The sequence below is a fragment of the Sturnira hondurensis genome, unplaced genomic scaffold (genome assembly GCF_014824575.4).
Source record: "Sturnira hondurensis isolate 20B ecotype Veracruz unplaced genomic scaffold, ASM1482457v3 Scaffold0012545, whole genome shotgun sequence".
In the NCBI taxonomy this organism is placed as follows: domain Eukaryota; kingdom Metazoa; phylum Chordata; class Mammalia; order Chiroptera; family Phyllostomidae; genus Sturnira; species Sturnira hondurensis.
Genome location: NW_028085176.1, coordinates 800975 through 828738, shown reverse-complemented (window position 1 = coordinate 828738; position 27764 = coordinate 800975). Strand labels below are relative to the sequence as shown.

Here is a 27764-nt window from a genome sequence, read left to right as displayed (position 1 = left end):
GTGCAAATATATTCCTAGAAGCATGTATTAAAATGGAACTTATATTTTAGGTTATATTTTTTTTAAGATTTTATTTATTTATCTTTAGAGGGGAAGGGAAGGAGAGAGGGAGAGAAACATCAATGTATGGTTGCCCCTCGGGCATCCCCTGCTGGTATTTGGCCTGCAGGGAACTGGCCTGCAACCCAGGCATGTGCCCCGACTGAGAAGGTTATATTTTTAATTTCTTGGGTCATCTCCCATGTAGTATCATCGGGGCACCTAATAAGATTTATATCACTCATCTGGCACACCTACCTTGCCAGCGGTTAAACACTGATTTAAAATAAACATATCATCATAGAAACAGAGAGATTTGTAGTTGCCAGAGGTGAGGGAATTCAGGGTAGGGGAACTGGTTGAAAGTGGTCAAAAGGTACAAACTTCAATTTATAAGATAAATAAGTTCTGGTAATACCAGGTACAGTGTGACGACTATAGTTAACAATACTGCAGTATATATTTGAAAGCTGTGAAGAGAGTAAACCTTAAAAGTTCCCATCAGAAGGAAAAAATATTATAACTACATGAGGTAAGGGATGTCCACTAAATTTACTGTGGTAGTCAATATATAATATTAATGTTATACACTCTAAACTTATATAACTTTATGTCAGTTACCTCATGATAAAACTGGAAAAATAATAAAAAAGCAAAACAAAAATAACAGTACAAATAAAAATTATAATAATGAAAATAATAATATCAAAAACATAGTTTAAGATTAAGGAAAGCTAACTAATAACCAGACACTACTGAATAACCTATTAAAAAGAAAGAATTAAATGTACTCTCATCAAGAAGGACTAATTGATTAAAGGAATTACTTATATACAATGCCACAAAAAGGTACCAGATTTAAACTTCTCTAAATTGAGTATATTTCTTAAACAAATCAGAGAAACCTCTTATTCTTACTACTTAGAACTGGTTTAACTGCCATTAGTATGGAGTTGGAATAAAGCATACGTCTTTGTAGTTTTATACAGCTATGTAAAAAATCTCCACTGGATTTCAATGTAAATAATTTCTATTTAACAAAATAAAACTAATTTAGCTAGAACAGTAATTCTAAATGTAAATGAGTATCTGTATGAATTCTAAGTGCCATCAAGTGAACACCTGTTATTGTGTCTAAACTACTGAAACAGGGGAGCTGAGTAACTCAAAGCTAAAAAAAATGTCATTAATATAAGGTGTCTATAATGTTGTGAAGCTAACCTCAAAGAAGCCCCATGCAAGTTTGATTTCATTACTTTACAAATTCCATATACATTAATCAATCCTTATCGGAATTACCTACAAAGGAGCTCCCATAAGACTATCAGTTCATTTCTCAAAAGAGACCGTACAGGCAAGAAGGGGCTGGAAAGAAGTATTCCAAGTCATGCAAGCCAAGGACCTCCATCCAAGATAACTCTATCCAGCAAAGCTTTCACTTAGAATGGAAGGGCAGGTAAAGTGCTTCGCCAATAAGGACAAATTCAAGGAGTTCATCATCATTAAGCCTTTATTACATAAAATGTTAAAGGGACTTATCTAAGAAAAAGAAGATGATCAAAATTATGAACAGTAAATGACAACAAACTCACAACTATCAACAACTCAACCTAAAAAAAACAACAACAAAAAATAACTTAAGCAAACCACTAGAACAGGAACAGAATCACAGAAATGGAGATCCCATGGAGGGTATCAGCAGAGAGGGGGAGGGGGAGAATGGGGGAAAAGACGTATGGAAGAAGCATAAATGATAGGTACAAAATAGACAGGGGAAGTTAAGAATAGCATATGAAATAGAGAAGCCAAAGAACTCATGTATATGACCCATGGACATGAACTAAGCTAGGTAATGCTGGAGGAAATGGGGGTACCAGGCAGAGGGGGATAAAGAGAAGAAAAAAATGGGACAACTGTAATAGCATAATCAATAAAATATACTTAAAAACAAATCATTACCAAATGCCTAATGACATGAAGACCACATTACTTCATTCATTATTAGAAGAGACAGATGGCAAGTCATATAGTAATGTTTTATAGTTAATAGATACTATGCAGAAAATGCCTCGCAAAATCGTAGTCATACAAAGAAATCATCTTATTCCTTTCCATGAAGGTACAATGTCCTAGCTGTGGTTTAAGCTCTAAAGAACTAACTTCAGTGCCAGGATCACAGAATTATACATTTCACAAGATAACGTAACATATGTCAAACTACAGCATTAAAAAGGAATCAGTTAAACCACGTCACAAAAGGCACAGACTACTAAGGGCATAAAAGCCATTCAAAGCCAATGTTACAATATAGGGAAGTAAGTGACCAAACACAAACCTGGGTTGGAAACTAAGCTTTACCACTGACTAGCTATGTAAACAAGACACTGCTTGATCTCCCATAGCCTCAGTTTCTTCTCCTATAAAACCATAATAATAGCATCCAGGGCTGGGACTAAATGAGATAAGGTTTTAAAATACAAAGTAGGAGGAATCACAACACCCGATATCAAACTATATTCCAAGCCCACACTGATCAAAACAGCCTGGTACTGGCATAAGTAAGGACACATAGATCAATGGAACAGAATAGAGAGCCCAGAAATAAACCCAGGTCTGCATGGTCAATTAATACTTGACAAAGGGGCAGGAGACCAACATGTACTTTGTTTTACTTCCTTTAGTAAAGAATTGGTAGGATACCATATTTATTTTTTCTATAAAGGAAGCATTTTATTTTATTTATTGTTGTTAATTTGAATTTCCTATGATGGTAGAAACTCTAAGAAGCTGGCAAAACAATTGAGTTTTATAACACTCTTTTCAGAATAGAAAAATAAGCTTATATATGTGGTCATTGTAATTTTTCAAAATTCCATTTGATTCAGGCTGCCCCCTATTGTTTGGATATTAATTTGCACTGACTTCAAACCTGTAATGGTAGAACAGCTTTCAATAGTGCTAAGCCATAAATTAGATGACATTCCACTGGAAAAACACCAATAATTTACATTTGAGTTTCTAGTCGTTATTATAGATTTGATGATCATTTAGGTCCATATATCTTAATGTATTTCACCAGGCTCCAAACTAGTCCCACATACTCTATAATATCTACAGGCATAATCCATCCTCCCGTTAGGATTATATCATGTCCTTAGAAGCATTTTTTATCCTGTTGTGGAGGTTTCATGTGTTTCTTTACTTGATTATAAAACTTTTCGTTTCCTGCAACTGGTTAACTTTGTCACAGAGTTAAGTAGATAAAGCAGAACGTTTTAGTCTGCTTAAACATACAAGTCTGAGAAACCATGGTTGGCATGTATCAAGTGACAAAGAGAATATATAAGGCATATAATGCTGTGAGGTGTGACAGATGTGTGTATGAAGAAGCTTTCAACCCTAACTATATAGTGTTAGTGTGATGCTATGCTATTTGGAAGAATACCATTTTCTAAGTCGTATGCATGAACATAAGATTTGTAGTGTTTCATTCATAAACTGCCTTCTTCAACACATGCTTCTCTGTTATAGTGTTTTCTCGAAATATAGTAGTATGTCTTCTGGAATTTCACTTTACTAAATAGTTCTTAGGTAACTGAAATGTTAAATTCCTTGTTGGTTTCTTTTGATTCTAAGGACAATGCAGCAAGCCTGAAGGACACTGTAAGCATTTCTTACAGGGTGGAAACTTAGAAAGATTATGTTTGACAGCCTAAATAGTTATTTTATTCATAACTGTCTTTGAGTAAAACTTCCTTTTTGAAACAAATACTACTTCCAGTTAATGCATTCGGTTCTACTGACTTTTCAGGGACCAGAAAACTTGAAAGAAAATGTTCTGCATCTTAGAATTGTAACCAATGAAGTATTGGCTTGGGATTGTTCTGAAGTAGTCACTGCTTAGAAACTACTGTAAGTAACAGTTGGCAAGATCTCTAAGCAGAAGGTTCCATGTTAAAACGTTTGCCTGAAAGCATCTATATGCGTTCATGGAAAGCACATTAAAAGAAAATTTAAGATGACCCAAAGTGCAAGCCACAAAAATTCATTTGGTGCTCAGACTTTGTCAGGGTTCGCCGTGGACTGATTTGCCCCAACTGCCTTTAAATGAGTACATATCACCTTCATTAAATAGTATACCCATTCTATAATTTCATTGAAAATCTTAGCCTAAAATAAATTGCTGTAGCTTCTAGTCAGCACTAATTACAATGTGAATAGTGAAGTGGCTATCTCCAACCTTGGCTTATCTGAACCCATGCCATCGTAGACTTCTTAAGTAAATACAGTTCTTACCTAGTGGTATTCCACTTGTATCCAGAATACTGTATTCATGATAATTATGCTATGTTCAAAAATAACAAAATGACAAAATTCTACACAGGTATGTAGGGTTTTTGTTGCCTGCCTTCTTGATTCTTAAGTCTTCTTAGTTTATTCTCTCTATATACTAAAGTTTGCACTACAAAGGATGCATATTGTGTCCTTAAGATGACAAATTATTTGTTAGGACACCAGTCTCTCGGGACACTTTAGCACAGTGTTATAGTGGGTGTGTGCTCTCAGACTGACACCTTATTATTTTCAAGTCAATTCCAAGAATTTCCTTATTATAAAGGCAGAGATGAATTAGAGTTTTCCACTCTTGTTTTTTCCATTGCTTTAATAAAGATAGGAGATTATCAATCCAATAAACAAAAGTAGGTACCTTCATAAGCAGCCAATTGATTCTAAGACTAAGAAACACAACTTAAAAAATGATGGTAGAGGAAAAGTGCTTTTATATAAATATATCTTCAAACTCAGATCCCCCATAATTTTGAAGTTATGCCCAATATTTCAAGCAATGCAAAATGACATATATGTATTTGAAATACTTATAACACCTCAATTTTCATGTTTACTTCTTATATTTCCTCCAAGAAACATTAAAAGTAATTGCTTACAACTTCCATGCACACTTTCTTTGTTCTTTCTGAAGCCTCTAGAGAATCCTAGATATTCTAATTAGAATTAGAAGTTATAACCTACATATTGTATTATTATTTCAAGTTTAGTTAACATTATCCATCATTACTTTAATTTTTATATAATATCAATGTTACCTGTAATTACCATAAAATTTTCAAGAAAACGACACCATTATTATAGTCTTGATGTTTCTATGTTGGCAAATATCCTCAAATCAAACAATAAAACCAGACCAAATACAAATTTCAACAGTTGCATATATGATGTATATTCAAAAGTTCCTATAGGGTCTTTTCCAGTTGTCTTTAATATATATAGAAACATTTCTCCACTAATGCAGAGATCATTTTGAGATATACTTTGTCATACAGCATCATGATGGCTTATATGAAGAACCTAAATATTTTCAGCATGAGAACACAGGATTCGGGAACTAGAAGAGACATTACAGATTAAGAACTTGTACTGGTCTGGCTATCACCATATCTTGCCTAGCCTAGTGATATGTATCCACCACCAATGCTCCGTCACGTATCTGTGAATTCCCGTCACCAATCAGTCTGTCAAACACCTGCTCAGTAGTTAATCATCAAATTATTTGGCCCTTAAGAGTTAAAGAACAAACACCCTTTCCTCAATGTGGAGTTCACTGCACCACCCTCACCCCTAATCCCAACCCGACAAGCTATGTTTCCAACACAGTTACCGCTTCACCTACTCCCTCCATTACTTTGTTCAGAGTGTCCGTCATCTAGAATGCCTCGTTTCCTTCTTCCTCTATTGAAAATCTACTTCAACATCAAGGTCCAACTCAAATAATACCACCTCCATTTGCCTTAAACAAAATTTATTATTTCCACTTGGTGCTGCTATGGCTTTTAAAAAATATGAATGGCGACATTGAATAGAACTTCATTAAATAAAGTGCACCTCCTCCTCCCCCCCTTGCTAGATGATGAGGCCCCCCACCCAGGAACAAGTCTGATTCTTTTCTTTCCCTCCCATTTATTATAATACCTTCTTGCTGAGGACTCAACAAACAGAAATTAAATAAGAGGTCCATTCTATCCTAAAAAAGAATTTGGTTTATAATAGAAAATCACAAATAAATTTCTCTACAACCCTGAGAATAAGCAATTCAAATAGAAAGTATACCTTAATGGTACTTCCATATATGAAATATTTGCACATTTAAACATTATAGCTACCAGAACTAGGGCATTTTAAAACTTTCTATTTAGCAATCAGAAACTTTAAATAACTAAATTAAACATTTTTAAATTTAAACTGCAAAGTTAAACATTTTCTTACAATGAATTTAGGTAAAAGAGATGTGAGTTCTCCAAATCCTTTGCAGTAAGAAGCAATTCTAAGAGGTTTTAGGACACTAGGTCTAAGAGCTTTGGAAACAGGTATTAGAAACACCAATTCCACTGCTGGAATTATACACTAAAAATTCTTAAACGCCAATCCAAAAGAACCTATGCACCCCAGTGTTCATAGCAGCACAATTTACAATAGCCAAGTGCTGAAAGCAACCGAAGTGCCTATCAGTAAATGAGTAGATCAAAAAAGTATGGTACATTTACACAATGGAATACTACACAGCACAGAGAAAAAAGGAGCTCGTACCCTTTGGGATAGCATGGATGGAACTGGGGAGAATTATGCTAACTGAAATAAATCAGGTGGTGAAATACAAATACCATATGATGTCACGTATAAGTGGAACCTAATCAACAAAGCAAATGAGCAAAATACAACCAGAGACACTGACATAAAGAACAAAGTGACAATAACCAGAGGGGAGGGGGCAGAGGGATAAGAGGTGGAAGAAGGGGAAGGATTAAATCAAGGAACTTGTACAAACAAACCATGGATAAGGACGAAGGGGGTAGGATGGAGGGTGGAGGGTGGAAGGTAGGGATGGGTGGGGTAGGGAGAACAGGGGGTCATAATGGAGACAATTGTGCTTGAACAACAATAAAAGAAGAAAATAAGAAGAAAAAAAGAAACAATGAGCGTATGTCTCCTTCCTGAACTCAGCTGAGTGACTGGCAAATTGCTGAAGAGGGAAGAAAGTGATGCCCAGGAGGTAGGACCCTCATGTAGCCAGAGCCTCCTGCGAATTTCTTACACTGATCCTCCCACCTATGGACCAGATCATAAATCAAAGCCTTGCAAATGACAAAGAACTTCAGCTATGACAGTAAGATAAATCAATTGCTATTAAGTTTTATTCAAATGAATGGCAGTTTGACATCACTAAAATGTGTTCTGGATATATTATACATATCTAGACTATGCTATGATGTTTAATTATTCCTTTAACTATCCCTTCAGGAATAAATCTTAGTAAAAGTGATGACAGAGAAAGGTGTTCCTGACCTGATTTGTACCCAAATATTCAAAATTAGAGAAGTAGCAGTAGCACTGCCTAGAAAATCCAGAGAATCAGAGTTAACAGGAATGGAAACACAGTGCTGTAAGCAGTGAGTGCATGAGAGCCCTTATATGATTTCTGTTCAGTTTTACTTTGCTTTGATTAGATTGTAGCAGTCACAGTAAGAATTGCTTCTATTGTAATTGACTGGGTCCACCAAATGCTTCTCTGAAGAGCAGGAAACTCTCTTGCTGAATTAACAGTTGTGTTAAGTGTCAATAACTAAAACAAAACACACATACCCTGTTAAATGAAAGGGGAAAGGGAATTAATAGTTATTGAGTGCCTGCTACACTAAGCACCGTGCTGAGCACTTTAAATATATAACCTTATTTAATTCTCACAACACTATTAGGTAAACATTACTCTACTGATTTTATAGCTGAGAAGCTTCAGCCTCAGAGGTTACAAGTTATCACAGCTGGAATGCAAGTATGTGTGTAACTCGATTTTCTCTGGCTTTCCCCACACTGTGCCACACCACTTTTAGAAATTCCCTAATGAGTCTTCTAGTTACTTCTGTGTTTCAAACTTCATTTTCTTCACTGGTAAAATAAAGACTCACTTCTAAGGTCCAGACTAACACTAAAATTTTATGAAAACCATGATTCTTGTGGGACTCAATGCAAACACATCAATAAGTAAAAAAGCAAGTGCTCAATATGAAATGTACAAAGAACTGTAGGAAAAAGTTCACAGAAAAAAAAGAAATTCAAACTGCCTATAAACAAAAGAAAAGCTGCTTAATTTCATTCCTAATTTAAGAAGTAAAAACTATGACATAAATGATCTGCCATTTAAACCTCTGCAATGGGCAAAAGTTGTAGGAACTCATATAAATTTCAGGTGGCACTATAAATAGACACAAAGTCTTTGGAAATCATTTTGGTAATATCTATCAAAATTATACAGGTATGGCATATTTTATGTAGAAATTTCACTACTAGAAATTACCCTACAAATAGATCCCATGTGCACAAAGGTATATGCAGGTACATGTTTACTGAGGCATTGCTTGAAATATCAAAGGATTTGAACTAATATAAATATCTATTAACAGGGAACTGTTTAAATAAATTAAAATAAGCCCAGACCCCAGAATTCTATAAAGTATATAAAAAGAACACAGGACAAAAACATAAGCTGTTATGAAATAATATCCAAGGACATAAAGTGAAAACAGCAAGAAGTGAAAAACCAAAAAACAAAAAAGAGAAATATACATATGCTTCTAGAGGCATAGACTATTTCTCATTGGCAAAGTGACAAATCAGTAAGAGTGTTTTTCTCTGGGGAAGAAGCTGTAAGTGTGGAATTGAAGGGTTATGTTTCCCATGCATCTTTTCTTTTTTTCTTTTTTATGATATGAATACCTTAAAACAAGCACATTTTACATTTTCAATTTTAAATACAGTTTAGAATACATAGTAATCTCTGGAGTCCTTGAGAAACCCTCCAAACATGAGGTCTACTTTAGCAAAGAAGAAGAAAAGAAAAGACATAATTTTAAATGTCAAAATGCTTCAGAATAATCTAATCACTGCAGAATTCATTGCATATGTGAACTTCAATTTACAAGGAACAAAAAAATAGAGCACAGACACCTCCAGTGTGCAAGATGTGATAAAAAGGCTAAAAAGGAATAATTTCTCCATGTCTCCATCTCCCTCTCTGTCCCCGGCCCCCTCCCTGTCTCTGAATCTTCCAAAATGTTTATTTTCACATGCTAGGGCACATAGTGAGGAATGATAAACGTGCTAATTGCAAGGGCATAGGAATATGGAATACATCAATTTCTTAGTTGTAAAGACTCATTCAGACGGAAATAAATCCTATGCTTAACTAAACCATAAATTATGCAATAACAAGTAAAATGGTAATGTTAATATAAACTACTGAAAATTCAGAAACCACAATGTTTCATTATAAGACTGAGAAGTTACCTCTACAGCACAGAATTTATGTGTGACATTCATAAAAGCCTAAAGATCTAATCATAAACAAGGCACTCTATTATGAAATCAGTAAAATAGACTTATTAGGTACCAGATTTTGATACTATTCTAGAAAATCTGCTTATAGGAATTACAAAATTTCTTAGGAAACCAAACTGATCAGTAGGACAAATGTAACAGGAAAGACAATTTAAGCCCCGTGGCATCCACACTATTCTAATTTCATGAAACCTTTAAGCCATTAGTATTGTTACATTATTTTTAAAATGATAATTTTATAATAGATGAATAACACATACTAAATAATAAAAATAAAACCTATATTTTCAGATTTATAACATTTATGCAAAATCAAAGTAAATGGGAAAAGAGCTACCTTCGTTAGTTGCTAGGTAAATACACTTAATTAATCTACTCATGTTTGACTCTGTCCACTGTGGAAGGATGACACTTTTATACAGTGATAGAAATTTTAGTAAAACAATGACTTCAATAAATCAGAATAAAGAATTTATATTTAAAAAAGTGAAATGTACCTTTTATCTGCGTAGCAAAATTCAGTGCCAATTTTGCAAAGAGATCTGGATTTTCAAACTTCTCCTCCTTAACCTTTAACCAGAAACAGTTCTCAGACAATTCTCTGGGTTCAATCTGAAACAAAAATAACAAACATTAAGTCTCTAAAATATTACTTAATATTCAATTTTTCAAAAATTCACTTTCACCAACATTGAATGATAGTTCCTTTATTCATTTACCTACAAAGTCAACTTTAGAACCTATCCAAATAACACTTTCTAAGTAAATATTCACTGGGAAAGGCACAGAATTCTATTAGTATATAGAAAGGTATATGATAGGAATAGCATATCACAAATTACATTTCAAAATCATTTATTGATATTAAAAATCTTCTACTGGAATGAACATTAAAAATAATTTGGTAAGTCCCTCCCCAACTCACATACATTCTTCTTGATCCAGGATTTTTAAAAATGGGGAAACTGAGATTCAGAAATATGAAGTCCCCATGTTTACTGACTAGATTGAAGGCAATAACCATAATAACGGTTTATTTGCATATATCAACTAATCTAATCTAACCCTTACAACAATTCTTTGTGGTGGGAGCTACTATATCAACGTTAAATGTGAGGAAACTAGGCCCCAGAAAGCTTAAGTGGATGCACAAGCTAGTATAGAGCAAAGATGGGATGTAAACCCAGGCACTGTAGCTCCAGAGAGCTATGCTCTTACCCACTACACTGAAAACCAAGATTAGAACTGTACAATGTCCAGGATATCATGATGCTTTGTGACACCTAAGTATCATCACACTGCATGTTAAATTGCTAAATTAATGTACCACTGCACTTATACACACAAATGACTGAGCCAACAGCGTTTGGACCCAATAGTTTGGTAGATTGTGCCTGTTTTTTTTTTAATGCATTGTACATTCTAAAAGCATTTATACTCATTTACTTTTATGGAAAAAAGCATTAAGCATATACTTAACTTTAAAACTGATTTAACCATTATCCTGGTCAAAACAATTTCTTATGTAAATACTGTCAGATTTCACAGTATGTTCTTAGAGGAGTCATTTTCCCAAATGGTAGTCTACAGCTACACAAAGCGAAAAACCTCAAGTCGTAAGATTACCTTTAACCAATTGATTCTCTTCATGGGGGTCTCAGGCCTGTATATTTTTTTCTGCTTCATTCCATAAGGCAGATCAATTGGTGCTCCTGGAGGGGGAGGAACTCCTCCAAGGGGAGGTGGTGGAGGAGGTCCTCCAAACAAAGGTGGTGGTGGCGGTATACCACCAGCTACTCCAGGTAAAGGAGGAGGAGGAGGGGGACCTCCTACGGGTGGTGGTGGTGGTGGAGGTGGGGGCGGGGGTGGCCCAGCACCTGGCAATGGAGGTGGTGGCGGAGGGCCTGGAATTCCTGGTATACCTGAGAGTCCACTTCCCTGAAAGATTAAAAAAATAAAAACAAGCTTTAAATGCTTGTAGTAAAATATTACAGCAAAGAAAACTTATCAGGAGATATCTGTGCTTTAAGATAATAAGCACTTTATTTAATTGAGCAACATGTAAGGGCTTAAGAGTACATGAAAAATAGTTGCATAGATTTTTGGTAAGCATTATAAATTCTGGACATTGGCTAATTTTGCTAATACTCATGCTAAGAAATTTGGCATCCTGAAAGGTTTTGTGAAACATTCCCCCAAATTAATGAAAATAATCACCTTTCAATATAACTATATGCAAAGAAGAAGTATTATACAAGTTCTTCCCAGAAGGTATTCAGCTACATAATATAAAAAAATAGAGACATTTACCGAGGAAGATACAAGAAACACTGTCCACAGGACAATGACGACTCTGCCCCTTCAAAGTAGGCACCTTGGGACCTTACACAGTTCTCCCAGATGCCATCGGCTGCCCTGTCATATTTTTCTGAATCTCATCAAAAGTATAAAATCTCTTCCCTTTCAAAGGTGATTTTAATTTGGGGAAAAGCTAGAAGTCTGAGCCACCAAATCTAGGTTGTAGGGAGGGCCGAGTCACCTGAGTGATATGATGTTTCACACATGATGCCTGAGTGGGCAAACTGTACTGCTGAAGCTGCCAATCACCAGGTGCCCAGAGTCATGGCCATTTTCATCAATATTTTATCTCTGCAGTCATTGCATCATGCCTGAAAGCCTTCTGAATCATCTGAATAGTTTCCGTGGAGGGATATTCAAACTTAATGAAAAAATTTGATGCAAATTGTTTGCTCTACTCCCTCAGTCATTTTGAATGTGACTGCCACATAGTACACGTGCTCACTCAACAGTGTCTACTGCCCCCACTGACTAATACAGTGAAGTCATCACTGTTCACACATGCACATTCCAGTCCACTCTCCTCGGCTGCCAGGTTACATTGATATAGAACAAACCATTCTCATTATATTAACAACATCTGGACCTTTTCTGGGCGGACTTCATATATGGCTTGGGCCTATTAGACTACTTAGTTTGAATATGACATAATTAATACTTAAAAGGTCATACATTTGATTGTGTTAGGACAATCAACTTTATACAAAAAGAGTCTCAGAGTACCAGTAACTTAGCTGTCTTCTAATACCAATAATTAACAGTAAGCAACATCTATGTCCCTATTAATAAATGTTCATTAACATTTTTACATCTATAGGATCTGGCACAAATAGTGCCCCTTTTTACTATGAAATCAGAAGCATGTAATTCTGTAACATACCAATATTATACTTAAGCACACCATTTGACATTTTAGGTGCAATGTTCAAATTGCTGTCCATCTCATGCAGGACAGTCACATACCCTACCGACCACACTCAAGCAAGACTTACTTCTAATGGACCCTATATTATTTCTTGTCATTCTTATTATAACCCTGTAATGTAGGTAGGACATTTTTATCTTACTATTAGCTCACTGCTTACGGATGATGAAACTGTAACTGCAAATATGTTAAATGACTAATCAAAGGTCTTGCAGTCTGAAATTTGATTAAGATTCAAATGTGGTTCTCATACCTAATGCAGTCCTCATTCCACTACAGCAGACTGCTTCCTCGTGTATGTGCGTCACTGCCGTGAGGGGAACTGATTCACTCAGATTGGATTATGAGGAGAGTATAACTTATACTACTACCAGAAAGTAACTTCAAACTCATTCTTTAAATGAGGAATGACAAATGAAAGAGAAAATAGCATTACATATTGTCTGCTTTTTTGGTGATCAATTTGTACCTGAGTCTCTAAACGATTACTGAATGAAATGATTTACTTTCCAAAATAAATGAATATAGAAGTAAAGCTATTTATTAAAAACATTTCTAACAAACTCATACTAATCAACAAACATCTGTAACCAAGACATGATTTTAGATCAACTGAATGAAAGGTTTCAAAGGGATGAAATTTCTTGATATAGTGATCTTTTTACTTGGAAAGCACGTCTTCTTATCCTCACTAATAATATGAATTTCCTACTTGGACTATCTAATTGTGCTAAATAAACTTAGAAATATCTTTACAAAATAAATAATTTGAAGCATATTTGAAATAACCAACATAAAGGGGCGCTCTATTTATAAGATTATTGAAAATTAAAAATCATGGGTATATCATGGCTAAAAAATCGTGGATAAACATGAAAATGTTTTTCATATTATTCAATGTGCATTATCCATATATTTTATTCCCATATATGTTTACATGTGTATTTACATACATACAACTAAAGTGTTCACACAGAGAACAAATGGAAATCCTTTAGTGTAATGCAATCCTTCCTTAGATTAGAAAGAATGAAAAAGATAGGAGTAAAATATGTGAAATTCTTTTAATTTTATTTTAATGCAGCAAAATGATAGAAAACAACATGATTTTTAAAATCTTGATGGAGGTCAAAGAAATTCTGGAGAGCATTAAAATAATTTTTCTGAAGTTTGGGAAATTAGTAATTTACCCTACACATGTACATATACATTGATGTGTTAAATATTTTGAAAGATAAATGTGTATGTATCCCATTTTTATCTCAAGACAGCAAAATTAAGTTCCCACAAAGATGGAGGTATCGGCAGGAATGCTTCCTTTCCTCATACAACCAAAAGAAGGAAAACAACCAATTTAAAAACAAAAATCAACCAGCACTACCAGAAAAACTGTAAAATGGAAGTCCAACAACCAAAAAGTTAAAGAAATATTCATCCAGATGGGATGAGGGGTGGAGATGGCAGCCGGGGTAGGGTGGACAGTGGCAAGACGGGGGCTGGTGGCCCACATCTGCACACAGACAAGCTGGGAGGAACAACATGGGAGGGAAACAGACGGCAAAACCCAGGATTTCGGGGCGGGAAACTAAAGACTCAAAACCCTAGGCTTTAAAAAATCAGTGGGGTCTGTAGCAGCAGGAGAAACTCCCATCCTCATAGGAGAGTTCATTGGAGAGACCCACAGGGTCCTATAAGGTACACAAACCCACCTACCTACAAATCAGCACATTAAAAGGCACAATATACTTGTGGGAAGCAAAGGAAGAGAAGGAGGTGACAGAAAGTGGAGAAATAGACAAGCAAGTGGCATTGTTCCCTCTCTCACCTCTCCGCACATACAGCGCCACAACTAGAGCAGAGGGTTGCCTGCCCTGACAAATACCTAAGGATCCACCCCTTCCCACATTAACAGGTGCCCAGAGACAAACAAATATGGCCCAAATGAAAGAACAGATCAAAACTCCAGAAAAAGAACTGAACAATCAGTGGTCAGACAACCTGTCTGATGCAGAGTTCAAAACACTAGTAATCTGGATGCTCACAGAATTGAGCTCTGCCACAAAATTAAGGAAGAAATGAAAACTACACAAAGTGAAACAAAGCAAAATGTACAAGGAACCAACAGTGACAGGAAGGAAACTGGGACTCAAAGCAATGATTTGAAACAACAAAAAAAATAAGCATCCAACTGGAACATAATGAAGAAACAAGAATGCAAAAAAAAATGAGGACAGGCAAAAGAAACTGCGGGACAACTTTAAGCATTCCAACATCAAAATTATGGGAGTCCCAGAAGGAGAAGAGGAAGAGAAAGAAGTTGAAAACTTATTTGAACAAATAACAAAGGAAAACTTCCCCAATTTGGTGAAGAAATAGACTTCCAGGAAGTCCTGGAAACCCAGAGAGTCCCAAAGAAGGTGGACCCAAGGATGAGCACGCCAAGGCACATCATTAATTAAGTTACCCAAGATTAAAGATAAAAAGAGAATCTTAAAAGCAGCAAGAGGAAAGGAGATAATTACCTAAAAAGGAGTGCCCATAAGACTATCATCTGATTTCTCAGAAGAAAGCTTACAGGGAAGAAGGGGCTAGAAAGAAGCATTCCAAGTCATGAAAGGCAAGGACCTCCATCCAAGATGACTCTATCCAGCAAAGCTCAAATTTAGAATTGAAGGGCAGAGAAAGTGCTTCCCAGATAAGGCCAAGTTAAAGGAGTTCATCATCACCAAGCCCTTATAATACGAAATACTAAAAGGACTCATCTAAGAAATAGATGAAGATCAAACAGTATGAACAGTAAAATGACAACAAACTCACAACTCTCAACAACTGAACCTAAAAAACAAAATCAGAGCCTAGTGAACAACTACAACAGGAACAGAATCACAGAAATAGAGATCACATGGAGGGTTATCAGCAAGGAGGGGGAGAACAGGGGAAAAGGTACAGGGAATAAGAAGCATAATTGGTAGGTACAAAATAGACAGGGGGAGGTTAAGAATAGTATAGCAAATAGAGAAGCTAAAGAATTTATATGTACGACCTATGGACATGAACTAAAGGTGGGGAATGCTGAGCAAGGATGGTTGTAAGGCAGAGTGGGAGAAAAGGGAAAAGAAAAAATGTGACAACTGTCATAGCATAATCAATAAAATATACTTTAAAAAGACAGTAAAATTAAAGTAATACATGTTTGTAAACATCAACTTTTGTGTCTATTAACTGGTATTTACGATATGATACATGTGCAACCACAAAAATTTTACTACTATTTTTAAATAGTAGTAAAATTTTGGATGTTACTATTGGATGTTACTCATTAAACACATATTTCACAAATTTAATAAAGAATCTCAAATATTTATGTTAAATGTCACCAGACTTTAAAAATCAATTCATATCAGCCCTTTTAGTCCCTCCAATGAACAATCAAGCAAGGAACAATTAAATTAGGCTACAATAAAGTACTGAGAATTAAATATTGCAAATGAATACTATTTAACACAGCCCTGGCTGGTGTGGCTCAGTGGCTTGAGCACCGGCCTATGAACCAAAGGGTCGCCGGCTGGATTCCCAATCAGGGCACAGACCTGGGTTGCAGGCCAGGGCCCCAGCGGGAGCCACGTGAGAGGCAACCACACACCGATGTTTCTCTCCCTCTCTTTCTCCCACTCTTCTCCTATCTCTAAAAATAAATAAATAAAATCTTTGAAAAATATTTAACACAATTTTGTTTGTGCTAGAAACTACTGTGTGACTCTGAACTTTTACAAATTAGTTACTTTAACAATAAATAACCAGCTACTCAGTAAATTGTAAGGCCCAGTTTTAGGTGTAGTTGGGCCTTGAATAAGAATAAGTCAGGGCACTGTCCTCAAGGTCTTTATGTTCCAGTGGAAGAAACAAAGCAGGCACACAAACAATTATGATATGAGTGGTTTACAAAAGTTCACAGAAATTCCTTAATGGAGCCCTTGGTGAAGGTTTCCAAAGGCTATTTTACTAAGATCATCCGTACATGACACGTTTTGCAGGCACAGACGAACAATGGAGGATATGTCTGCCAGAATAATACTAAATCAGCATTTCTCAATCAAGTTCAATAGATGGTCTAAGATAAAGGGCACTACGGTTAAATTAGTTTTGTAAAGCTGTATGAAAAAGAGGCAGACAGGTTTCTTCTATGTAGGACATCTCAGACCCTTTAATATTATAATGAATATTCTGACCCTCCAAGAGGAGAATTTCGAGTGTACCAAATTTATTAGACTATGGAATGCTTTCCTCATGAAAAATCTATTAGCATCTCTGTAACTAATGTCTGGGAAATGCTGACAGGAAGAAGTGTGGAGACAGTAAATTCTAAATGTGAAGGGAGGAAAGGTGACTTAGCTGCGACAGTGGCTGTAGTTAGGGGAGCGGACGGAGAGTCGGCTGCCAAGGGGAAATAAGGGAGCCAGCGACAGAAGGCCTTCGAACTCCTGGTAGGGAAATTTTTATTTAATCTTGAATGCAACAGGCAACCCTTGAACATATTAAAGTCTAGAGTGACAATAATAAGGACAGTATTTTAGAACGATTATTTTACCACTGACAAAAAGGCTGAATATGAGGAGGAAGAAAATTGAGGCAGGGAGAAAAGTTAAGAAACAATTGTAACAGTTGAGTCAGGAGGTAACGAGAGTGCCCTGAGTGGTTCTGGGTTTTGATGCAAGGAAAAACGTTGGAGAAAGAATTGTCATAAAACAATGACCAGTTAAAATGTCAGGTGGTAGCACAAGGACAAGTTTCATAAAAATAATAGAAATAATAAACCCTCTAGCTTCTTGATAAAAAAATCATGCTAAATTTAAACAAATAAGAATGGAGATTACGCTGGTTTGATTTCAACATTCACGTGGAAAGATAATCAAGAGCTGGAAATATAAGACAAACTCAGGAGACCTGACACCTTCTAAAAGGTGATATTTGAATTATAATACTGAATGGGATATTAGTACAAAGACATACAGAGAAAAAAAGGGAAAGGATAGAACATTAGGGAATATCACCATTTGTGGGTCAAAAACAAAGAAAAACTAAATTCTCAGAGATGTAAAAAGAGAAATCAGATGATAGCAAAGGGAGAGAGAGAGAGAGAGAGAGAGAGAGAGAGAGAGAAAGAGAAGGGGGTAGAGGGAGAGAGAGAGAGAGAGAAAGAGACCCTGACTGGTGTAGCTCAGTGGACTGAGTGGCCTGCAAACCAAAAGGTCACCAGTTCAATTCCCAGTCAGGGCACATGCCTGGGTTTTGGGCCAGGTCCCTGGTTGGGGGCCTGTGAGTGGCAGCTGACTGATATTTCTCTCCCTCTTTTTCCTCCCTTCCCCTCTCTCTAGAAATAAAAATAAAATCTAAAAAAGAAGAGAGAAGAGATTTAATGAAAAGAAATAATCAAATACACATGAGTAGAACAGGCTAAGGGTAGGAAGAGGCCACCACCTTGGCTACTTTGAAGTTTTCTGATGACTTTGAAGTCATTTTTCAGTATACTGATTGAAACAGATCTAATCAATCAACCGACACCTAGCATCCACTATGTTAAGAAGTTACCTTACATTTCTTAATATTCATTTAAAACATAAAATAGCTGAGAGTACTTAATCAGTTCTTAAGTTTAAACATGGTAATTAATATTTTAAGTATATATGGGATCTTTTCATCATAACAAATATAAATGTAAAGGTACAAAAAGTTGATAGGTTTTGAAATTATGGTAGTTGAGATTTAAAGAGATTCCAAAAAGCTTTGGGGATTATTAAACTTAAGGAGCACTTTCACGTTACTTTCAAAAGAAAATAAAATAGTATCCATCTAGCTTTTCAAATTATAATGAAAATTTCATTTCAGGGACAGTTTTGTTTTTGTAATATCGTCCATTACAGATATTCAGGACAGTTTAGGCAAAGAATGCCTTATTTTTATCCCAGTGTTAAAACAATGTATTTTCTTGGAAAATCAAATCTTTAGTTATTTCAATGAAAATGTGAACCTGCCAAAATCTGGTTCAGGTCATATTTTTCCTTCCATCTAACAAGATAATTTTCTGCCATTGAACTCACTGTGACATGACAGAATGTCTATAAGTTGGTTCATTACCTGGGTTCGAAGTTGCTGGATTTCTGTTTCAAGCTCTTTGATTTTTTCTTCTCTTTTCTGAAGCTCAGCTTGAGCTTCCTGTCGAGCTGTGAATTCTTCATCGAACTGCAATAATCACCACCATAAATGTACACTTAATAATACAGTTTTAAGAATGCTTTAAACAACATTAAGTATTAAATAAGTGGAGTATTTCTTGCTTCACTGAATTCCATGTCGCTAAAAAAATCAGAGCTTCATTATTTCCATGACAACTGAGCACCCCTGTGGGAGTGGGGTGTTGCTGTGGAGGTAGAAGAAATATGCCCCCAACCCAAGGTAAAGAAACCACATTTTCACTCCTGAAAAAATATGAAACAAAGTTTCAAAAGGGTGAACTGAGGAGTCCATCTTCATATATAATACATCTTTTTTTCTGTTGTTGAATGTCAGTTTTTATAATTATTCATGTTTTTCAATGTTTCATCCCATACTTTCAACTTTATGTAATTAGCAAATGAAACCTAACAATTATCCATCAAGCAGTTCTACTGCTTAACTATATTTCATCTTGAAAAGAGACTGCACTTTTTAGAACGTTCAACTGGATGGATGTACATTAAAATAAATTAGAATATTTCTACTATAATCTTGTCTAGCATCCAAAAAGTATTGCTCCTGGAAACCTGACAGAATGATATATGCCCTAATGGCATTCTCCTCCACAGGGTTACTAAAACACTTGGCTGAAATGTTGCACGAGGGGAAAAAAGTTTACATTAAAGTGTATTCGCAAGGCAGAGACCATCTGAACGGTGAATATCCACTTACTGCATCCTGCACATCTCTTACCCCAGGCAGGGCAGTACGCAGACGCAGACATGCCTGCATAGGTAGAGTGAACACTGCTCACGTCCAGCTAGAGAGACTTTGCCTGTTGTCGATATCACCTGAAGTCTTTTGAGAACTCTATGCATTATTCCAGTGATGGTATTTCTGTCTTTAAGAGTGATCACTTACCATATAAAATTGTACTTAGGCACTGTGAAACAGTAAAAAAGTATGTTCACTACCAAAAGTATTTATCTTTACAGTAGAGTTGACCTTTACAAATTATAAAATGCCACTTAGATCCAACTCTGAAGAAAGAGTGGGGGAGCAAATTGGAAAACACAGTGTTTGGGTCAAACCTGAAACACTTAGTTAATTCTTTAATTCATCTCTACCTGACACCTAGAAAACTGTCCTACCTGTGCTGGTCCAAATCCTCTCTAACCTCTTTAAACTCCAGACCCAATGCAAATCCTTCACAGTCAGCAAATGACTTTGTTTCCTAGTTCACTGAGAAGATGGAGCTTTGCCCATTTCATTAACATCCCAGTTAAGATCTGTCCGATTCTGTGTTCCTACCCTCCCTCCGAAAGTTAACTTCCCAGCGCTTCTCAATCACAGCGTCTACACTAGCACACTGTACAGTTTTCCTCTGCAAAGTATTTATTTGTTCGTACTTTTGAAGAGAGGAACACAGCATGTCTGCTTGAAATGATCTTCATCTGTAAACCCGCAGAAAGAATCCGAGAAGCCTGAGATATGCAAGCTAGAAGACTTGGAAGACTTCCTATAGAACCACTAAACTTAGGCAATCTTTTTAAGCACAAAGAGACTAATTACCTAAAGCAAGTTAAATGGCTTACTTAAAGTCACAGCTAATTAATTAATGGCAAAGCTGAGCTCTTACAACTTTCCCATTCTAGTCCGCCAACTCTCTCTCTTTTAAACTGCTTTATACTGTCCCTTAAAATCACCAGAATAAGACAAAGCATCATACAACCACTGAGAGACCATACATATTTTCATTCTAAATGTAGGTGAGGAAAATAAAGCACTGAACACTGAAATCATTTTTACTATTTCAGGACTCCTTTTCCCATAGCATATGCTGACAGAAAATGTGACCAGACAGATCATCACAATTTGCTCCAGTCTTAGGGTGTGTAATCACAGTGCCAGCGAAAAATTAAAGAGATTCTAAGATTTTCAAAGGCAATTTTAAATGTGCCACTTAAATGTTCTCTAACAAGAACATTAGAAATATAAAGGTGTATTAGTCAAAAGCATGCATTTTCCTTTGCCGAAACGAATGACAGCTCATATAAACATTTTATACTCAAGCTCTTAAAAATCTATTCTAATAACCCAAACAGTGAAGACATTTCTACAGATGCCCTGAAATAACTTCAGTAATACTCCATAATTTCTAAAAGTATCAGCAAAATTGATTATCTAGTCTCCAAGGTAAGTCCTAACTCTGAAGAAAGAGCAATATGTGCACATGTTCTCTTGCTGTGAGAGGCTGCAAACTGGAGAGTTTCCGAGTCCTGCTTCAATCCTTCTCCAGCCGCCAACAGCAGAGAAATACTATGCTAACACTTCACAGGATGTAGACCAACAACAACAACAACAAACATTCAACTTCTGGTAGAGGCTAATAAGATTGTAACTATGCTCTCATAAAACAAGGAAAAGACAATTTAAGATTTAAATGAAATTAAGGTATTCGCAAAGCTGGCATTTACATAAAGGGGCCTCAGATTCCACGAAGCCTGCATGAAGCAGCAATATCATTTTAAAAGTGATAATTATAAAAAAAATCAAAGAAGGTAAGTCTGAGAGAGAGAGGAAACACTGCATCATTTGGTTGCAATCAATAGCACTGACTGTGGAGTAAAACAAATAAAAGTAGCTAAAGACCTCACAATTCTCCAAGGAGATACCTACTGTGAGAACCAGTGGAAAGCAAAGGAAGGATGTATTTTGGCTGATTGCTTCTAACTATATCCTTCCAGCAACATGATTTTATTTCATTTGTCATTTTAGTAGAATATGGCTAGTATTTTTCTTCCATAAAGGATTAAAGGTGATGAGGAAGAAATACTAGCAATTTTATCCTCCTGGGAAAGAAATTAATATCCTGTGGTTATGTCTGAATCAAGAAACATAAAGTACAATGCAATTGAAATAACATTTATAAGAAATAAAATAGAATACATATTGTATGAAATTACTACTTTAAAAATTACAGGTAATATTTTATGAGCCTTACCTTCTTTGAGAATTCCATGGCTTTTTGTTCACTTTCTTCAACTTTTGCCTTGTTCACACAAGAATCTATTAATATTAACCAAAAAATGATTAGAAATTATTGCATCAGCTCTCTAGGCAAATATGGCTGCCAGTCTATAATTCTATGATGTAGACAATCATGTCTACTTCAATTGCTATTAAGGGGAAATTGGCCTAGACTATACATAAAACATAAACCTCTATAAATTGTCTTTTGCACAACTAACTGATTTCACTGACAGTATTTTTGAGGCACAAAGCCCAGCACAGAAATATAAATTTAACTGAATCATCATTCTTTTAAAGGTGTTCAATTGTTTTGCAACCTTTATAATTACAGAATTTAAAAAAAATTGTTTTGCAGTATATTATGGGTGGCAAGGTGCCCAAGAGTCTATGCTTAAGATTACTGAGACTCAAAATGACCCTTAAAATAAGGTTGGAGAAAGTGACAAAATAATATTCATTAACCCAGATTTCCTTAAAAAAAAAGACTACACATAAATAACTTCTGATGGAGGCAGAATATATATTGTAAAGAAATAAACATTAACCTTCTCAAATATAATCAAATACTTGAGAGCATAAATAACTGAAGAGAGCCCCAGCTGGCATAGCTCAGTGGATTGAGCACAGGCCTGGGAACCACACGATCACGGTTTGATTCCCAGTCAGGGCACATGCCTGGGTTGCAGGCCAGTTCTCAGTAGGGGACTCACGAGAGGCAACCATACATTGATGTTTCTCTCCCTCTCTCCTTCCCTTCCCCTCTAAAGATAAATAAATAAAATCTTTTAAAAAATAACTGAAGAATCTCTTTGGATAACAGTCCCATTACTATACACATAGTCTCTTCTGTACCTAGCAATTCCACACCTATTTTTTAAATTTTTTAAAGAATTTACTTATTTATTTTTAGAGAGAAGGGAAGGAGCAAAAGAGGGAGAGAAATATCAATGTGTGGTTGCCTCTCCCACACCCCGCAACGAGGGCACCTGGCCTTCAACCCAGGTATGTGCCATGACTGGGAATCGAACCAGTGACCCCCTGACTCAGAGACCCTCACTCAACCACTGAGGTATACTAGCCAGGGCTCCATACCTATTTATTTATCTCCAAGAAATAAAAACATGTCTATACCAAGACTTGTATATAAATTTTGTAGCAGCTTTATTTATAATATCCTAAAACTAGAAAGAACCCAAAAGCCTATCAGCAAGTAAATGTACAAATGTATTTCACTACATCCCTATACTGGAATATCACTCAGTTATATAAAGGAATGAACTATTGCTGCATATAATAGAACAACATAAATGAATCTGAAAATAATTGTGCTGAGGAAACAAGTCAGGCAAAAAGGGAGTATATGTATGTTTCTACCTTCATAAAATTTTTGAAAATGAAACTAATCTATTTAAGAGAAAGTAAATGAAATGAAGCTCAGCATCACTAGCCATCAGAGAGATGCAAATGAAAAACAAAATGAAATAGCACTTCACACCAGTCAGAACAGCCATCATAAATAAGTCAACAAACCATAAGTGCTGGCAAGGGTGTGGAGAAAAGGGAACCCTAGTGCACTGTGGGTGGGCATGAAGACTGGTGCAGCCACTGTGGAAAACAGTATGGAATCTCCTCAGAAAACTAAAAATGGAACTGCCTTTTGACCCAGGCATTCCACTGCTTGGAATATACCCTAAGAATTCTATAACACCAATCCAAAATAACCTATGCAGCCCAATATTCCTAACACTGTTATTCACAATAGCTAAGTGCTGGAAGCAGCCTAAGTGTCCATCAGTAAAAGAGTGGGTCAAAAACCTGTGGTACATTTACACAATGGGATACTATGCAGCAGAAAGAAAGAAGCACCCAGCCTTCTTGACAGCATGGATGGAACTGGAGAGCATTATGCTGAGTGAAATAAGCCTGGCAGTGAAAGACAAATACCATCTGATGTCACCTATAAGTGGATCCTAATCAACAAAACAAATTAATTAGCCTAATAGAACCAGAGACATGGAAATAAAGGACAAACTGATGGTTAGCAGAGGGGAATGGGAGGGAGATAATGGGGGAAAGAAGGGGAAGGGTAAAGTCAAGGAACCCATGGACAAAGACAAGGGTGGGTCAGTGAAGGTTTGAGGGTGGGAGGTGGAGTTCGGTGGGGTGGGGGGAAGTGGTAGGGAGGACACGGGGACAGCTTTAGTTGAATAACAATAAAAAAGATGAAAGAAAAATTATCCAGGAATATGATCTGATTTATACAAAATACAAGACACACAAAATTGTGAAGTAAGAAGAGATGGTATGGTCTTCAAGTCTAGGTGATCTTAATTTAGAAATCCATAGATTTCCTAGAAATTCTTGAAGCAATTGCAAATTTTTTTGTGAATTCATGCATATTGTGTGTCTGTGTGTGCACATTCTAATGAAAGTCCCACAGTACTCATTGGCTACTGCAAAAGGCCTCTGCCCATAAAATACTAAGAGCCACACATATATCTGACTTATTTAAATTTACAGGTTGAGGGAACTGAAGCCTAGAGAAGTTAAGTGATTAGTTCAGATATGAATGGGTGTATGGTGCTGACTATTCTTTGTCATTTGATCCTTTTATCTCTCCGCACCCCCAATACTCTTAGCAGTCCACAGTTATAAATTCCTGGCATACAGTACACAAAACAAATGTCTGTGAACACTAAATGAGCTAGACAAAATCCACAGTACACTGTGTGTGCGAACAATAATCTATAATAGATTATAAACCAATACAAATATTTGGAAACAGTCCCTTATAAATCTCTCAACAAAATATGGAAAAATTCTGAGTTTATCAAGCTCAATGAAAAATATGCAGTGAAACCAGTATTCACATTACTTGCCAGGCAAGGCAAATTGGCGCACTTTCTAAAAACAAGTTAGCCTTTAAAATATATAACTTCGCTTACAGAAATCAATCCTAAGGAAATAATGAGAAAAAGCCAAATATCTGTGCAAAAATGTTCACATGAACTTCATTTATAATTGTGAAAACCCTAGAACAATCTAGATGTACAATAAGAAAGAACTAGTGAAGATGATTAAGGTATTCTGTAAAATGGAATGTTACACAGACATTCCAAGTCACATTTTAAAGGTTAACATGGAAAAATTATCAAAGTTCTATTTTAAAGGTTAACATGGGGAAATTCTCATAATACAAATGTTCCATGAAAGCCCAGAAAGAGAGAGAGAGAGAATGTACTGAGCTGAAAAGTAAGTTTGATAGTTTATTCTATCATATAAGTCTCTAGATTGCCTAGAGTAAGGAAGCAGAAGTTTTAAAACCAGGAGAGGATAGCCCTGGCCAGGTGCTTCAGTTGGTTTGAGAATCATGTCAACATGCCAAGGTTGCAAATTTGATCCCTAGTCAGAGCACATACAAGCAGCAACCAACCAATGCATCATAAGTGGAACCACAAATCAGTATCTCTCTTATTAATAAACGAGTAAAAGATTACATGATAAATAATAATAAGGAATTCATATTTGAATATTAATGTGAGTCTGCTCTGTGTTATGAAATGAAGAACAATATATAATTGGCTTTAAACAGCTGCTTTTTCCTTCTTTTAAAGACAGGCAAATGAGTTAATACTTGAATTTTAGCAATAGTGATTTTGATTGGGTATAAATAAAACTGTTCAATTATAAAGACACATAGCACAGCGTATTTCACAAAACAGGTTTCATATTGTTCAGACATTGTTCCAGAAAGTATAGCTACTTATCAGTATAGGATGATAAACGGGCATTTCCTCAGCAATCCAAGTAGATGAATATAATCTCAAATTCTTTTCTAGCTCTAAGTCTATGAAATATAATTTGATCTACTTTGTCAGAATTAAAAGGTCTTAAGTTACTGAAATAACCCTGTATTTCTTTCCTCGAATGTAAACATGAATAACATAGGTATATTACTAATTAGACCGTATTGTACATGTAATGTCTATAAAGCCATTAAGGTACAACTATAAACAGAATCAAAGGACCTCAGAGTTGTGTTTCTAAACACCGAGGCAATCATCTATAATAAAACAATGTTTCTTGTAGGGTATTAATTTTAATCCTAATTCAAGAGTGTTTAGACCTATCAAATAGGTTAATATTTTCAACCACAAAGGAAGAACTCTCATGACCATCATAATGAACAATTACCGTGTTTGAGTACCCACAGACACAATGATTTATCAGATACGAATAGAGGAAGGTAGCTCTCTTCCGGAAGAGAGCTACCTTTCAAAAATGCCTATTATACAGAAGAGAATAAAATACAATCAAAAGACATTGAGGATTATAATACCTACCTATGAGATGAGTGAAATCGACATCTAATCTTTGCCGATACTTGAAATCTGGGTCCATACCACTGCAGTGCAGCACTATCTGTGAAACACATTCCTCAATTATTTTGTAATACTGTGGCCTGAAAAAGAGAGAAATTATTATTGAATACCTTTTCTACCTATATAAATCAATTTTCAGCATGATAAAAGAACTAAGTCTTTTTCTAGCACTGTTTAAAAATATTTTCAGTCATAACACTCCCTTAAGAAGAAATACGCCTATGTTTAAAGATGGTCCGGATGCTATAATGCAGAACCCACTGTGATATAATCAACTGCGGCCACTTAGTGACTTAATACTCTATTGGTCAGGGATTCACGCTTGAGTGCAAAGACACTACTTATCTACCTTACCTACTTAAACGTAGGCTGTTGTTCCTAGACTTAATGAAAACACATTACCTGTTAGTCCTATAGCCATGGATAAAGAAATAGTTCTAGATCTCTACATGATCTCAATTTCAATGAGGAATGAGTGTCTTCACATCAGGTGGCAAGCAGTGTTTTGAAGGTACTCCAAAAAAGCCAGACTGAGCCACTTACAGAACAGACTATTCCAAAGATCTACTTATGCATATATTTTAAAAGATCCATTTTATGCAATCATATGAACATAATATGCATGGCTATAGCCTCAATTTGGTCCAAGTGTCTAAGGTTTTCAATCATCTCATAATTCTGTAACCTACCAAGGAATTCTGGCCTTAAAAATGACCATGTGCATACTTCAAAATTTTAAAAAGATAACTTTGGCATTAATATTTCGGGAACAGTGAGTATTGACCAGTAGCTAATAAATTCAGAAGAGAAAAATCAGAAAGAAACAGTACTATAGACAAATTATGACATAAACTTCCATAAAATTGTGTGATAAAAACTAGCCAACCTACTAAAAGTTTGCTAATGGGGCCAAACACATTCCAGTCGTTCTTATATGACTTTTCTCATAGGGCTGTTATCGAGAATAAGTGACAATATACAGGGTTGGGCAAAAGTAGGTTTATACTTGTAACACAAATAAATAACTAATAAATAACAATAAAAAATAGACTGTTTCATGTACTCACAAGTGTAAAGCTAATTTTCCCACCCCTGTATATTACACATCTGAGGCTCTTGCAAGTCATCATAGGGTCTAGGGTAAATAATATTGGATTATACTCAGCCTCGTCAATGACTCTTTGGGGAAATAAGGAAAACAAACTTTTTGCCCTTGAGGACAGTTAATTATCCCTCAGTAGAATATAAGTGCTTGTCACACTTCTATCACACATGGATTTTCTCAGAATGAAAAGGATGTCATATTACAGTAAGTTCTCATTTAATCAAAGTTACTGAGGAATTGAAGGGTTCACAGGTGTTTCTCTGCGAAACACATAGCCATAGTACCCCTTTAATTACCAAAA

General features: G+C 35.8%; 1 protein-coding gene across 3 annotated transcripts in view; it reads right to left on the bottom strand.

Moving 5' to 3' along the window:
* DIAPH2 (diaphanous related formin 2) overlaps positions 1-27764 on the bottom strand; it is a 902023-nt gene that overhangs the window by 618126 nt on the left and 256133 nt on the right. For all 3 annotated transcript variants that reach the window (XM_037060830.1, XM_037060831.1, XM_037060832.1), the window contains 5 exons: positions 26320-26438; positions 21948-22012; positions 18866-18970; positions 11074-11385; positions 9945-10059 (listed from right to left, as the gene is read on the bottom strand). In XM_037060830.1, coding sequence (XP_036916725.1) covers positions 9945-10059; positions 11074-11385; positions 18866-18970; positions 21948-22012; positions 26320-26438 — 716 coding nt within the window. The remainder of the gene's footprint in view (positions 1-9944; positions 10060-11073; positions 11386-18865; positions 18971-21947; positions 22013-26319; positions 26439-27764) is intronic.